This window comes from Paramisgurnus dabryanus, chromosome 22 (genome assembly GCF_030506205.2).
Source record: "Paramisgurnus dabryanus chromosome 22, PD_genome_1.1, whole genome shotgun sequence".
Classification (NCBI taxonomy): Eukaryota; Metazoa; Chordata; class Actinopteri; order Cypriniformes; family Cobitidae; genus Paramisgurnus; species Paramisgurnus dabryanus.
In genome coordinates, this window is record NC_133358.1 from 30,825,003 (window position 1) to 30,841,229 (window position 16,227).

The window sequence follows — 16,227 nt, forward strand, 5'->3', positions numbered from 1 at the left end:
TGTGTGTGCGTGCGTGTGTGTGTGTACAGCTGCAATTACTGTGCAGTCTGACTGATGGAGGTTTTTGTACGACTCTTCATCACTGTGTGAACACAGCACTACCACTGATGCTGTGAACACTCATACAGTAATAATCTCCTGTATCTTCAGTCTGAACTCCACTGATGCTCAGAGTAAAATCTCTACCACCAGATGCTCCACTGCCACTGAATCGCTGTGAAGTGTCACCATGACGATTGTTTATATAATAAATGAGGAGTTTAGGAACTTCTCCAGGTTTCTGCTGATACCAAGATAAATCAGTGCCAGCTATTCCAGTATCAGTTGTACACTTTATATTGACGGTTTGTCCAACAGAAACAAATTGAGTTTTACTCTGAGTTACAGTAACTCCTCTGGATTCTGTTGAGAAGAAAATGATGTTTAATGAAATATAAAAGAGTCAAAAACATTCAACTTAACAACAACCTTTCACTTCTGTTACCTGGAATAAAAACTCCCAGAATCCAAATGAAGACGATGAAGAAATTCATTTGTGTTTGTGTGTTTTGTAATGATGTTGTGTTATAAAATGTTTGTGTCAGACAGTTATAAAGACTCAGAGCACTGAAGCATGTGATGATAATGCAAAGTGTTTGTCTATGGAAATAAACTCAACACACATCAGAGCTTTATCTTCATAGAAACACATTATACAGTCTGGATTAATAACACATTGAGATTAGATGAGAAGATTTGGATATCAGGAGCGTTTATGATGTCTTGTGTGTCTCTGTGTCTTCAATATTGTGAAGTTCAAACATTCAGTAAATGTGTTTTACTACAGACAGACATGTGTCTTTAAATTCACTTTTATTCTTGTGTTAAATGTGTTTACACTTCTTCACAAGTCTATGATGTATGAATATTTGCTATGATAAGATGTGTTTGTTATAGAGTCAGAGTTAGTGAAGCGTTCAGAGGTTTTTGTACAGCTGCTCAGTTTGTTTCTATCACTGTGGTTCACATTCGGCCCCGGCACGAGACTCGACGTCGGCAGTAAGTACAAGATTATATAATAAAATTATTTTAGATAGATTTTTTAGCATGTGGTTATATTCTAAAGCATTTATTTATCTTCTATTTATTATTTTTAATTCTCAGTAAGAGCATTTTGAATATGAATCGAGATTTTTTTTTTGAAGACTGAGTGTAATTCAGTCCTATAAACATTGTTTTTTTTTTAAATTCATTAGTCAAGAGGAAAAATCAAACACCTCAGTATTAAAATTATTATCATGCAGAAAAAGTCAAAAAAAGTCAAAGTAATAAGAATTTATAAATGTATAATTTTTCACATGAAAATTTTATTGATAGACAGATTCACACACTGAGGTCATTAAAAGTGTTTTATATTAAGGCGTTTAATTTTAACAGGTTTTAAAATAAATCTTGAGAATACATTTTTTTTTTTAATTTCAATAACAAGGTCAAATTTATTTGTCTTTATTAACAAATTTTGAGATCCGGGTGTCTGACAGCAGCGCTACTTTAATTTTTGTCGTGTGGCGCTGCAGACTCACTTCATATAAACACGTGATAACAGAAGACACCTTGAGTCTCGAGACCCAATTGAATATTTACACAAACTTCTGTTATAAACCTTTATAAGATTCAATATGATAGGATAAAATCATATTAAACATATTTTACATTCAAACACAACTGACAATAAATTATTTTGAAACTTTTATGCATTTGCGAGATGCTTTAATATGAAGTGATTTATAATGCAGTCAAGATATTGTACAGCTTTTGTTGAAACCCATGACCTTGTTGCTGCCACTTAAGTCATATAAAATATTGTTTTATTATTACTGTGTTTGTATTATAATAAGTGTAGTGCATTAACAGAGTAAATGATATTAACCGATGATATGATATTAAACTCAAAAACAGAATATATATTTTATTATGGATTTATTTGATTTCTTTTTAATCTCTTGATCTTTTTCTCTGTGTATCTGTGTATGTCAGGTGTAAGTCGTCCTAAAGTGATCGTCCTGCCGCCGTCCAGTGAAGAGATTTCCAGCAAGAAGACAGCAACACTGATGTGTGTGGCCAGCAATGGTTTCCCTTCAGACTGGAGTCTGAGCTGGAAAGTGAATGGGAAGATGTCAGGATCTCAGGAGAACAGAGCTGGAGTCCTACAGAAAGACGGCGGTCTGTACAGCTGGAGCAGCAGTCTGACTCTCACTGAACAAGAATGGATCAACAGAGACTCAGTGATCTGTGAGATCAGTCGGGAAGGTCAGACAGTCACTGGAGAAGTGAAGAAAGATCTGTGTTCTGAGTAGATCCTCTCTTCTTCTCATCTCTTCTTCTCATTCATGTCTCACATCAACAGTGGACAACTATTCATACAACAGTCTGGGGCTCTGCTTTATTCATTCTCTATGCTTTTCAATAAAGAAATATTAAATATTGCTTCTTTGTCTTGTGATTTCTTTTGAATTTGAACAATGAGTATATTGATCATTGGTTTATAAATAAACTTCACTCAATGAAGCATGAAGACACCTGCAGATAAATGATGAAACAAGTGCTTTATTTGATGTTTGTGGTGTAACAGAGACATCAGACTCATGTAAGTGTATGAACATCTGCTCTGTACAGAGAGGAACAGAAATCTGATGATGTAAATATGAGTTGAACTCTCAGTTTCACTCTTTGACTCTTGACTCTCTGAAATGAATCGGTTCAGTTTCCACTAACAATGAACACATTGAATAACTGAATCATTTAATTAATTCAGTGAACACTTGACCTGTATTATTTATATGATGATCACAGACTCATTCAGTTGTGTCCGACACTTCATAAACATCTTGAGCAGTTTTTATCTCATCAGTCACCTTTGACCCCCCACTGAAGCTTTAAGACATTGAGGCGTGTGTTTGTGTGTGTGCGTGCATGCGTGCATTTTGTGTGTGTGCGTGCATGTGTGTGTGTGTGTGTGTGTGTGTGTGTGTGTGTGGGTTGGTCTACGTGGTTTACGAGGACATGAATAGTGTATAATGACATGTTTATTATGCTATAAAGGTGGTTTACGGGGACACAGACAGTGTCCCCATAAACGGAAAAGCTAAAAAAACATACTAAATGGTAGTTTTTCGTAGATTAAAGACTGGCAACAGGTTTTTGTGACATTGGGGTTAGGGACTGGGGTAGGTAAGGGGAATAGAATATAACAGTTTGGACAGTATAAAATGCATTGTGTCTATGGAGATGTCCCGTAAACCACATACACCAACATATGTGTGTGTGTGTGTGTGTGTGTGTGTGTGTGTGTGTGTGTGTGTGTGTGTGTGTACCTGGTAATTATCACGTTGTGGGGACCAATTGTCCCCACAAAGATAGGAATACCAGTGTTTTTGTGACCTTGTGGGGACATTTTGATGTCCCCATGAGGAAACAAGCTTATAAATCAAATAGGGTGATGTTTCTTGAAAATGTAAAGTAGCAGAAGGGTTTCTGTGATGGTTGGGGTTAGGGCATGGGCGTAGATTTAGGGTGGGATGCAGGGCCGGCGTCAAGGGGGGGGGCATTCGCGGGCAGTGCCCGACCAAACAGGTTGTTGTGCCCCCCCTACAAAGTTTTTTATAAATTTAATACATATCAAGAATAATTAAAATAAATAAAACATTGAATGTTTCATGACTTTTAATGTAATCAAATGAGGAAAAAATAGTTGATATAGGTTTTCTTTTATTAAAATATACCAGTTTCTCTGATTGGTTGTATTGCCGGGTCTCATGCATCATCAGGCTTAAGCATATTTGTGACTTGATACTAGCAACGTGTTTTTTCGCGGCGTTTTATGGATCGTGTAAAATATGGATATTAGAACATTTAGAACGAACCAGCACCGCCTGCTTCATCTTCATGCAAACACAGACTGGCTCAAACTCAGACATTAGAGGTCGAGGTGGAATTTACAAATCTACAGGACACTGTTTTAAGGAAGTTTAAAGCTCACGTAACACACGCTGTTTCTGCATTTCTGATATTAATCTGGAGTACCTATGGAGTAGTATGACATCCTTTATATCTCTGAAGAGTCTTTAGTTTAATCAGATTTATAAAAGAAAGATTAGCTTTACCGAATCTTTCCGATAACGTACGAAAAAATGAAGAAGGAGGAGTTATAACACGGGAGGAGCGAGTACGAGTCATGCAACACTATACAACACTGTTTTAACTTATGATTCACTACATGTTCGTGTCATTTATATAATATACACGCGCCTATTTCCAACATAATACAGAAGTCTTACTTACCGCGTGTAACTCGTCATGAAAATCCACCGCATCAAACACACACACGCAAAACTCCGCTGCTAATCCGGATAATAAACTATATCCATTGTTTCCATAAGGCTGGATGTCTTCTCCTTACATCCAAAAACACACTTCTTGTTGTGCCATTGTTGACTTTTGAAATTAAACAAAGCTGAGTGGCGTGATAAGCTGTTAGCAAGCTCTAGCGTCTCCCGCTGACTGACGGCTGGGCGGGGTTTTCCAGGGGAAGTTTTCCGGCGGAAGCCCATATAAAGAAGTGATACGTATCGAAAACCCCTGAAACGTCAGTTAGAACCGTAATCGAAAAAAATTAGCCGAAACTTGTACGAACCCTGGCGAAGTGCATTCGGCACAGAAATACTCTGAAACACGCCCAACTGCATTTTTGACACTTTGCCTACGTTTAGCATGAGGAAACAACTCTATAACTGTGTTAATAAGTCAGAATGCTTGAAATACCATTAAACCCCCCCTTTAATGTTTGTACATGCTGTCTTTAGCTATTTTAAAGGTAAGTTAGCGTTGTTTTAAATTACATAAGCTTAAATGTGAAGTGTGGCTATAGACCGTTAACAGCATTACGACGTGATTATGGTAAAGCGGCTTTTTTAAAGCTAGGATGCGCTCATTGCGCTGTGCTATGAAACCCATTCTTTTCAATGGCTTGCGCCGCGCGAGGGCGGTTTGTTGCGTCAAGCAAAGAGCGAGCGCAGCGGAGCTCAGCTTGCGCTCACGCCGCGGTCGAAGTTCAGTAGTTTTGCGCATAGTTTGTGGTCTTTTGCACTTTATACGGGAAATGAGCTGACAGTCTGTACCAGTTGTATGAGTGTGTATTTGTTGCTTTAATGTCTTGTTTTTGCAAGTTATTGTTTCTATTGCGTGCCCCCCTGTTGGAAGCCAAGTGCCCCCCTGTTAGTTATGGTCTGGCGCCGGCTCTGGTGGGATGCTAGGGACATGTCCCTACCAATATTCAGGGAAGACTGAATTGTCCCTAGCAATAATTTCGACCAATTAATCTGTATTTATATATAACCACTGATGTCCGTCTTATTCTTGTGTTTTGTATTTTTTACTTATTATATTTTTCTTAATGAATCATTTAAATGAGATTAGAAATCTTTTGCAATCCCATTCTGTAAAAATAGCGCTCTATGTGGTACACAAACGGTTAACAGCTTTCGTTCTCTGCAATGCCCGCCTCCGTAACTCACATCGCTAATATAATTGGATTTGCATTTCTTTAGTCCCGCCTCTCTAACTCACATTGCTAATATGATTGGATTAGCATTTCTTGAGTCCGCCTCTCTAACGCACATCACTTTTTGATGGGCTTGTCTTTACTCGCTACGTGTGATAGGATGGTTTCACTTTGTACAACGCGCCAAAGTTCACTCAAGACGCGCGTGATTATTTGGGCGACAGGTAAGTGAGGAAGAAAGTATTATTATACCCACTGTAACTGTTTCATGCACAAAAAAGTGGTGTCACATAATGATTCAAGGACAGTGTTTTCACCAATACACGACAATCCCATGTTAACCTGAGGAGTTGTAAACTTGTGTCAACCTTTTATAAATGGGGTGGCAAGGTTATTTAGGGGTCCCTAATACATGAAAGAAAAAACCCCAACATGGTAAAAACATGAATTCATGTCATGATTGCTGAATACTTTACATTACTGCACTGTGGTCATTACTTGCACAGATGTACATAATGCAAGGTTGCATTTTATACTTAAACTATTTCTTTCACACTGATTAACTGTCTGTTAATGAAAAGAAGATTGAACTACAGAAACGTTAATTCAGGAAACAGCATGATATACATACCTACTTCAACACTGTTTTTTTTCTGGCAAAATTAAAATAAGAATTAAATATTAATTGCATATTCTTCAATGTTATAAAGTAAATATGGATTCATATATGTTACAATGTGATTTTCTTTTTTTTTTGACAAAGACTTAAACAGTTACTGTTTATTAGGCTCTAGTTTTTGCAATGCGACCATTTTATTTATGTCCCCACCAATGCCAGAATCAAACCTACGCCCTTGGGTTAGGGAATGGGGTAGGTAAGGGGAATAGAATATTCAGTTTGTATGGTATAAAATGCATTACGTCTATGGAATGTCCCCACAAAACATGGAAACCAGAGTGTGTGTGTGTGTGTGTGTGTGTGTGTGTGTGTGCGTGCGTGCGTGTGTGCGTGCGTGCGTGTGTGCAGCTGCAGTATCTGTCAGGTGTATCTGTGCAGTCTGACTGCTGAAGGTTTTTGTACGACTCTTTATCACTGTGTGAACACTGGACCATTGTGAACACTCATACAGTAATAATCTCCTGCATCTTCAGTCTGAACTCCACTGATGCTCAGAGTAAAATCTGTACCACCAGATGATCCACTGCCACTGAATCTCTGTGAAGTGTCACCATGACGAGTATTTATATAATAAATGAGGAGTTTAGGAGTTTCTCCAGGTTTCTGCTGATACCAAGATAAATAATTGCTAGCTATTCCAGTATCAATTGTACACTTTATATTGACGGTTTGTCCAACAGAAACAGATTGAGCTTTACTCTGAGTTACAGTAACTCCTCTGGATTCTGTTGCGAAGAAAACAAATTTGTTAAAAAAAAAAAGAAAACTAAGAGTTATAATAATTTCTAAACAAATAAAGATGAATTTCTGTTACCTGGAATAAAACCCCCAAGAATCCAGATGAAGGTGATGATGAAGAGATTCATTTTGTGTATTTGTTGTTTTTCCAGCACTGTGTTATAAAGTCAGACTGTTATAAACACACAGAGCACTGAAGCGTGTGATGAGATGTAAAGCAGTGATCAGACTTTACTAAACCTCCTACTATCATCAAATATTTCAATATTAAAACAGATGAGTGGAGTCTGTATCTGTACTACTCTACAATAATATCTGCTGGATTAAAGTTTGTATTCAGACAATCTAATAATATATGAAGATAAAATATGACAGCACTCACAGTAACTTCATTCACACAACTCACACAATCTTTACATTTTAAACCCAAACACACCAGAGGACTGATTTACATCTCTGTGTCTCTTCTGCATTATTGTTGTTCTAATACAGCTGCAGATAACATTGAAGTCAATTCCAGCACTGTTTATGTGGTTTGTTATTTTTTTTAATGAAAATGTCGATATATCATAACGCACTTTTCACATGCAAAATTGTTACGGCTATTCCAAACATTGTTTATCTTGTAAGCCGTTTTACACTTTTCATATTGGGTTAGTCATTATTTTTGCACTTACCCGATTCATGAAAAAACTTAAGCCAAAACGTTATTTACTAATTTTAAACTCTGTGTATGTTTTGATATTCAGCCAGCAATCTCAATTGAAAGAAACTAGATTTGACTCTAATTTAAAAATACTATCAAAAAATCAGAAAGTTTTGGTCTAGCCATATTTTTAGATTTCTGAGACAGTTTAACAATGGCTGAACTGAGAATTTATAGTTTGTTTTTACAGCAGATAAATCTGTACATTATTTGCATAGCAGTGAAAATGGGATGCTGTGTTTTTTTTAAATGGCTCCATATGTATAGCAAAAATAAAAGTGGGCCCAATATGGACCCTTGGGGGACCCCACAAGTAAGAGGAGCAACAGAGGAGCTAAAATCACCAAGGTGAACAGGGAAACTTCTATTAGACAAACTGAAACTGTTAAAGTCCTATGGCCTTTATACCAACACAATGCTCAATTGATAAAATAATCAAGTTATTAACTGTATCAAAAGCTGCAGTTAGATCTAGAAATACAAAGACTGCAGAATTACCAGAATCAACAGCTAAAGGACATCATTATACACTTGCAAAAGGGCAGTTTCAGTACTATGATAAAGCTTGAAGCCTAGAAACTAAATCTGTTTAGAAATGATTGCAGTTGATTATAAACAACTCTCTCTAAAACTTTAGATAAAAATACGTTTTAAATTGGTCTATAATTTGACAAAACAGTGATCTAGATGGTTCCTTTTTAAAAAGAGGTTGCACAACAGCATGTTTAAATGCAGCTGGTACATACCCTGAACTAAGGGATGTATTGACCAGCGAAACAATACTCGACCCAAACATTCTTCACTAAACGTGCAGGAATACTATCAGAAGAAGAGTTAGTGAGATGTAGCTGTTTGACTATGTCATAGACAGAGGAAAACATTACCGGCTCAAACTGCTGAAAAACAGCTGAGCAAAAAGTTGAAACCGTACTGTCACTGTACTGACAATCTGACAGTCAAAGACACACAGCATGGGAAGTTCTGAATACAGATGCTTTCATAATATTGTTAAGCTTTAACAAGATGGTCATTGTTGAAGCTTCTCATTAAATAATTTTGCAAAGCCAATTTGTATACAGAGATGAGACAAAGAATCATAAAAGTCCCAGATCAGGACTTGGTTCTCGCGACCAGAGGCAACAAATGGGATTGTTAACTATTTGTAAACTAGATTATGTTCTAAATTCTGAACTTTGGTACACTTTATCATAAACTAAAATTATGCCTTTTTACCCATCGCACATGACCTTTAAAATGATACCACACATGAATATAAAACTGCAATCTCAGATCAACATATATACATAAGATTATACTCAGAGCCGGCGCCAGACCATAACTAACAGGGGGGCACTTGGCTTCCAACAGGGGGGCACGCAATAGAAACAATAACTTGCAAAAACAAGACATTAAAGCAACAAATACACACTCATACAACTGGTACAGACTGTCAGCTCATTTCCCGTATAAAGTGCAAAAGACCACAAACTATGCGCAAAACTACTGAACTTCGACCGCGGCGTGAGCGCAAGCTGAGCTCCGCTGCGCTCGCTCTTTGCTTGACGCAACAAACCGCCCTCGCGCGGCGCAAGCCATTGAAAAGAATGGGTTTCATAGCACAGCGCAATGAGCGCATCCTAGCTTTAAAAAAGCCGCTTTACCATAATCACGTCGTAATGCTGTTAACGGTCTATAGCCACACTTCACATTTAAGCTTATGTAATTTAAAACAACGCTAACTTACCTTTAAAATAGCTAAAGACAGCATGTACAAACATTAAACTTCCTTAAAACAGTGTCCTGTAGATTTGTAAATTCCACCTCGACCTCTAATGTCTGAGTTTGAGCCAGTCTGTGTTTGCATGAAGATGAAGCAGGCGGTGCTGGTTCGTTCTAAATGTTCTAATATCCATATTTTACACGATCCATAAAACGCCGCGAAAAAACACGTTGCTAGTATCAAGTCACAAATATGCTTAAGCCTGATGATGCATGAGACCCGGCAATACAACCAATCAGAGAAACTGGTATATTTTAATAAAAGAAAGCCTATATCAACTATTTTTTCCTCATTTGATTACATTAAAAGTCATGAAACATTCAATGTTTTATTTATTTTAATTATTCTTGATATGTATTAAATTTATAAAAAACTTTGTAGGTTGCACAACAACCTGTTTGGTCGGGCACTGCCCGCGAATGCCCCCCCTTGACGCCGGCCCTGATTATACTTTCAGCAGATACCAAATGACGTGAACCTGAAGGCTGAGAGGAAGGTTTAGGGTGAAAGAGTTTGTGTTTATGTGATCAAAGGGGTTGAATGCATGTCAACAGCCCCGCCTGAGGGTCAAATGCAGTTTAACGGCATCAACCGAGGTTTTATTGTTTTACAATTTCTGTTTTGAAGAGTCAGTTATCAAATTTTATTACACGGCTCTCTGGAATGCTTGATTCTGATTGGTCAGTTGAGACATTTGCAGGTTCGTTCTTTTCAAATAATAACCGCTCCAAAGTAATAACGCATAGCCGGTACTACTTGTACGAGTAAAATCGCTCCGCGCCAATAAAGATCAATAAAGATTACTGTTTGGCGTCATCTTGTGACAAACACTGGACAACCACAATTAAGAATGGAAATTTTTGACATTAATTTTAACATGTACGGAAAAAAAAACATTTAAACAGTGGATAGAAGAACGAACAACGACAAGACACAGAGAGCTTACTGAGACTGAACTTGACAAAATAGAGCATGACAGCTACGAAGCCAACACACAAAAAAATACAGAATGGGCATTAAAACTTCTCAAAGACTGGTTAAAAGAGAAAAAATGGAGACAGACAAGTATGAAGCAGAGGATCTTAATAAGGTATTACGATCATTTTATGCATCTGTGCAAAGTTTCGTGGAAGGATAAAAATGTTAATTTAAAACAAATATGCCAATAAAATGTTTCAAATTCATATTCATGTTTTTTTCTTATGTGACAAGTAGCCGTGTAATAAGCGGGATAATGTAGAGGCAGCCGGTAGTTATTGGGAAATAAGCCCCTTCAGTGTGATACAAGACCCTCCGCTTCGTGTCGGGTCCTGATCACACTGTCGGGGCTTATTTCCCGATAACTACCGGCTGCCTCTACATTATCCCTTACTAACAAGTGTTTTCTCTAAACTGACAGGAATATGAGAATTAATGAACACACAAACAGATATACAGACATAAACCACTAAGTCTTTATTTTACTACTCAAGAGGAACATCTAAATAAAACTCAATCTACACCGTACACTATAGCAGTGGCGACCAGTGACTTCTTTTTACAAGACGCATGATGCAAAGCTTGTCACATCATGTATTAAGCCCATCATGTGTGTTCATCATTTTAAAATATGTGTTCAGCGTGTCATATGATCCATGTGCATCATGAGTCTTGTAAAAATAAATGCCTGCTGCACAAAGGTCTAAAGGGTTTATGTTAAAAGTGAGCTTGCTTTCACCAGATAGTCGCTTAATCTCATGTGTAATCAGAGTTGACTGTTAAGAGAGTGTCTTGCGCGCGTGTGTGTGTGCGCAGCTGCAGTCACTGTGCAGTCTGACTGATGGAGATTTTTGTACCACTTTTTATCACTGTGTAAACACAGCACTACCACTGATGCTGTGAACACTCATACAGTAATAATCTCCTGTATCTTCAGTCTGAACTCCACTGATGCTCAGAGTAAAATCTGTACCACCAGATGATCCACTGCCACTGAATCTCTGTGAAGTGTCACCATGACGAGTATTTATATAATAAATGATGAGTTTAGGAGCTTCTCCAGGTTTCTGCTGATACCAAGATAAATCAGTGCCAGCTATTCCAGTATCAGTTGTACACTTTATATTGACGGTTTGTCCAACAGAGACAGATTGAGCTTTACTCTGAGTTACAGTAACTCCTCTGGATTCTGTTGAGAAGAAAATGATGTTTAATGAAATATAAAAGAGTCAAAAACATTCAACTTAACAACAACCTTTCACTTCTGTTACCTGGAATAAAAACTCCCAGAATCCAAATGAAGACGATGAAGAAATTCATTTGTGTTTGTGTGTTTTGTAATGATGTTGTGTTATAAAATGTTTGTGTCAGACAGTTATAAAGACTCAGAGCACTGAAGCATGTGATGATAATGCAAAGTGTTTGTCTATGGAAATAAACTCAACACACATCAGAGCTTTATCTTCATAGAAACACATTATACAGTCTGGATTAATAACACATTGAGATTAGATGAGAAGATTTGGATATCAGGAGCGTTTATGATGTCTTGTGTGTCTCTGTGTCTTCAATATTGTGAAGTTCAAACATTCAGTAAATGTGTTTTACTACAGACAGACATGTGTCTTTAAATTCACTTTTATTCTTGTGTTAAATGTGTTTACACTTCTTCACAAGTCTATGATGTATGAATATTTGCTATGATAAGATGTGTTTGTTATAGAGTCAGAGTTAGTGAAGCGTTCAGAGGTTTTTGTACAGCTGCTTGCTTTGTTTCTATCACTGTGGTTGACATTCGGCCCCAGCACGAGACTCGACGTCGGCAGTAAGTACAAAAATTATATAATAAAATCATTTTAAATAGATTTTTAGCATGTGGTTATATTCTAAAGCATTTATTTATCTTCTATTTATTATTTTTAATTCTCAGTAAGAGCATTTTGAATATAAATCGAGATTTCTTTTGAAGACTGAGTGTAATTCAGTCCTATAAACATGTTTTTTTTTTTAATTCATTAGTCAAGAGGAAAAATCAAACACCAAAATTATTTTTTTAAATTTCAATAACAAGGTCAAATTTATTTGTCTTTATTAACAAATTTTGAGATCCGGGTGTCTGACAGCAGCGCTACTTTAATTTTTGTCGTGTGGCGCTGCAGACTCACTTCATATAAACACGTGATAACAGAAGACACCTTGAGTCTCGAGACCCAATTGAATATTTACACAAACTTCTGTTATAAACCTTTATAAGATTCAATATGATAGGATAAAATCATATTAAACATATTTTACATTCAAACACAACTGACAATAAATTATTTTGAAACTTTTATGCATTTGCGAGACGCTTTAATATGAAGTGATTTATAATGCAGTCAAGATATTGTACAGATTTTGGGAATCAAACCCATGACCTTGTTGTTGCTGCCACTTGAGTCACAGGAAACAAATATTCATATAAAATATTGTTTATTATTACTGTGTTTGTGTAAGGGATAATGTAGAGGCAGCCGGTAGTTATCGGGAAATAAGCCCCGACAGTGTGATCAGGACCCGACGCGAAGCGGAGGGTCTTGTATCACACTGAAGGGGCTTATTTCCCAATAACTACCGGCTGCCTCTACATTATCCCGCTTATTACACGGCTACTTGCCACATAAGAAAAAAAACTGGACATGAATATGAATTTGAAACATTTTATTGGCATATTTGTTTTAAATTAACATTTTTATCCTTCCGCAAAACTTTGCACAGATGCATAAAATGACCGTAATACCTTATAAAGATCCTCTGCTTCATACTTGTCTGTCTCCATTTTTTTCTCCTTAGCCAGTCTTTGAGAAGTTTTAATGCCCATTCTGTATTTTTGTGTGTGTTGGCTTCGTAGCTGTCATGCTCTATTTTGTCAAGTTCAGTCTCGCTGTCTGTGTCTTTGTCGTGGTTGTCGAGTGTTTGTCACAAGATGGCGCCAAACAGACAGTAATCTTTATTGATCTTTATTGGCGCGGAGCGATTTCACTCGTGCAAGTAGTCCGGCTATGCGTTATTATTTTGGAGCGGTTATTATTTGAAAAGAACGAACCTGCAAATGTCTCAACTGACCAATCAGAATCAAGCATTCCAGAGAGCCGTGTAATAAGTTATAATAAGTGTAGTGCATTAACAGAGTAAATGATATTAACTGATGATATGATATTAAACTCAAAAACAGAATCTATATTTTATTATGGATTTATTTGATTTCTTTTTAATCTCTTGATCTTTTTCTCTGTGTTTCTCTGTATGTCAGGTGTGTCTGCTCCTAAAGTGATCGTCCTGCCGCCGTCCAGTGAAGAGATTTCCAGCAAGAAGACAGCAACACTGATGTGTGTGGCCAGCAATGGTTTCCCTTCAGACTGGAGTCTGAGCTGGAAAGTGAATGGGAAGATGTCAGGATCTCAGGAGAACAGAGCTGGAGTCCTACAGAAAGACGGCGGTCTGTACAGCTGGAGCAGCAGTCTGACTCTCACTGAACAAGAATGGATCAACAGAGACTCAGTGATCTGTGAGATCAGTCGGGAAGGTCAGACAGTCACTGGAGAAGTGAAGAAAGATCTGTGTTCTGAGTAGATCCTCTCTTCTTCTCATCTCTTCTTCTCATTCATGTCTCACATCAACAGTGGACAACTATTCATACAACACTCTGTCTCTCTGCTTTATTCATTTTCTATGCTTTTCAATAAAGAAATATTAAATATTGCTTCTTTGTCTTGTGATTTCTTTTGAATTTGAACAATGAGTATATTGATCATTGGCTCGTGTGTTTCTTTATAAATAAACTTGACTCAATGAAGCATGAAGACATCTGCAGATAAATGATGAAACAAGTGCTTTATTTGATGTTTGTGGTGTAACAGAGACATCAGACTCATGTAAGTGTATGAACATCTGCTCTGTACAGAGAGGAACAGAAATCTGATGATGTAAATATGAGTTGAACTCTCAGTTTCACTCTTTGACTCTTGACTCTCTGAAATGAATCGATTCAGTTTCCACTGACAATGAACATATTGAATAAATTAATCATTTAATTCATTTATTGAACACTTGACCTGTATTATTTATATGATGATCACAGACTCATTCAGTTGTGTTCGACTCTTCTCAATGTTTTTTTTTCTCTAAACATCTTGATCAGTTTTTATCTCATCATTCACCTTTCACCGCTCACTGAAGCTTTAAGACATTGAGGCAATGAATAACAACAATATGTGCATGTGTGTTTGTGTGTGTGTGTGTGTGTGTGTGTGTGTGTGTGTGTGTGTGTGTGTGTGTGTGTGTGCGTGTGTGTGTGTGTGTGTACAGCTGCAGTATCTGTCAGGTGTATCTGTGCAGTCTGATTGATGGAGGTTTTTGTACGACTCTTTATCACTGTGTGATCACAGTTTTACTGTTGATATAGTGATCACTCACACAGTAATAATCTCCTGCATCTTCAGTCTGAACTCCACTGATGCTCAGAGTAAAATCTTTACCACCAGATGATCCACTTCCACTGAATCTCTGTGAAGTGTCACCATGACGAGTATTTATATCATAAATGATGAGTTTAGGAGTTTCTCCAGGTTTCTGCTGATACCAAGATAAATTATCGCTATATATTCCAGTATCAGTTGTACACTTTATATTGACGGTTTGTCCAACAGAAACAGATTGAGCTTTACTGTGAGTTACAGTAACTCCTCTGGATTCTGTTGAGAAGAAAACAAATTTGTTCAAAAAAAGAAAACTAAGATTTAAAAAAATTTCTAAATAATTAATTATGAATTTCTGTTACCTTGAATAAAACCTCCAAGAATCCAGATGAAGGTGATGATGAAGAGATTCATTTTGTGTATTTGTTGTTTTTCCAGCACTGTGTTATAAAGTCAGACTGTTATAAACACACAGAGCACTGAAGCGTGTGATGAGATGTAAAGCAGTAGTAATAAGGACAATATTTGTTTTCAAACTAACAAATCAAAACAAAGTGCATTTAGAAAAAAAAAGGAAAGCATGCTTAAAGTGCTCACAGATTATTGCACAAAGGTCAACAATTTTGCTAGTGAATTAATTCCTAAATGTTTAAGGTGTGATACTATTAACAGAACAATATGATGTGTTTTAATGAAAATGACATAAGCTATTAAAAACAGCACATAATAATCTGCATGATTGCAGCAAAACAATGAGAATTTGCTTTGATGTTGTGCACATTTGACTCGATGAAGTGAAGTTTGAACAAAGTGTTTTGAAATATTAATTTCTGATCTGAGAAATGCTTTAAAGCTGTTATCTTTTTAGGATCTGTTAGTGCAGCAGGGGCCAGGTTCACAAAAATGATCATTGAGTCATAATAACATTACAACCCTGCTTTATTTCACACTGTACATGTTTCACACGGTAATGTGGGGTTAACCCTGCTTCAAAGGAGGATTTTATAACCGTTAATTTCAGAGATAACACCACTTTTAAATTACACGTGTGAAACGCTCCTTACCCCAGGGTCAAAGCGGTGTTTATGAAGATTACCCGGGGTAAAGCGCAGTGTGCAAAGTCTATTTATATTATTTATAAATGGGTTGGTTTGTATTTTTTTTTGTAAGAATGTACAGATAGAGATAAAAAGGAAAAAAGAGAAAGATAGTAAGTCTTATATTAGGAAGTGAGGTAATGGTGGAAGAGATGGGTTTTTAGCTGATTCTTAAAGACAGCTACAAAGTCAGCAGATCGTGTTGCAACCAGCAGGTCATTCTATAGATGAGGAACACCTCCAGAGAAGGTAC

General features: G+C 36.9%; 2 gene segments (V, D, J or C); both read left to right on the plus strand.

The window, feature by feature from the left end:
- The first annotated feature begins 742 nt into the window (after window positions 1-742).
- Window positions 743-2,465, plus strand: LOC135740477 (Ig lambda-2 chain C region-like). The segment is given in 3 exon segments: window positions 743-806; window positions 937-1,038; window positions 2,017-2,465. Coding segments are annotated over 3 exon segments (474 nt in total).
- A 9,484-nt stretch (window positions 2,466-11,949) lies between these two features.
- On the plus strand, window positions 11,950-14,161 carry LOC135740479 (Ig lambda-2 chain C region-like). The segment is given in 3 exon segments: window positions 11,950-12,013; window positions 12,144-12,245; window positions 13,713-14,161. Coding segments are annotated over 3 exon segments (474 nt in total).
- The last annotated feature ends 2,066 nt before the right edge of the window (window positions 14,162-16,227 follow it).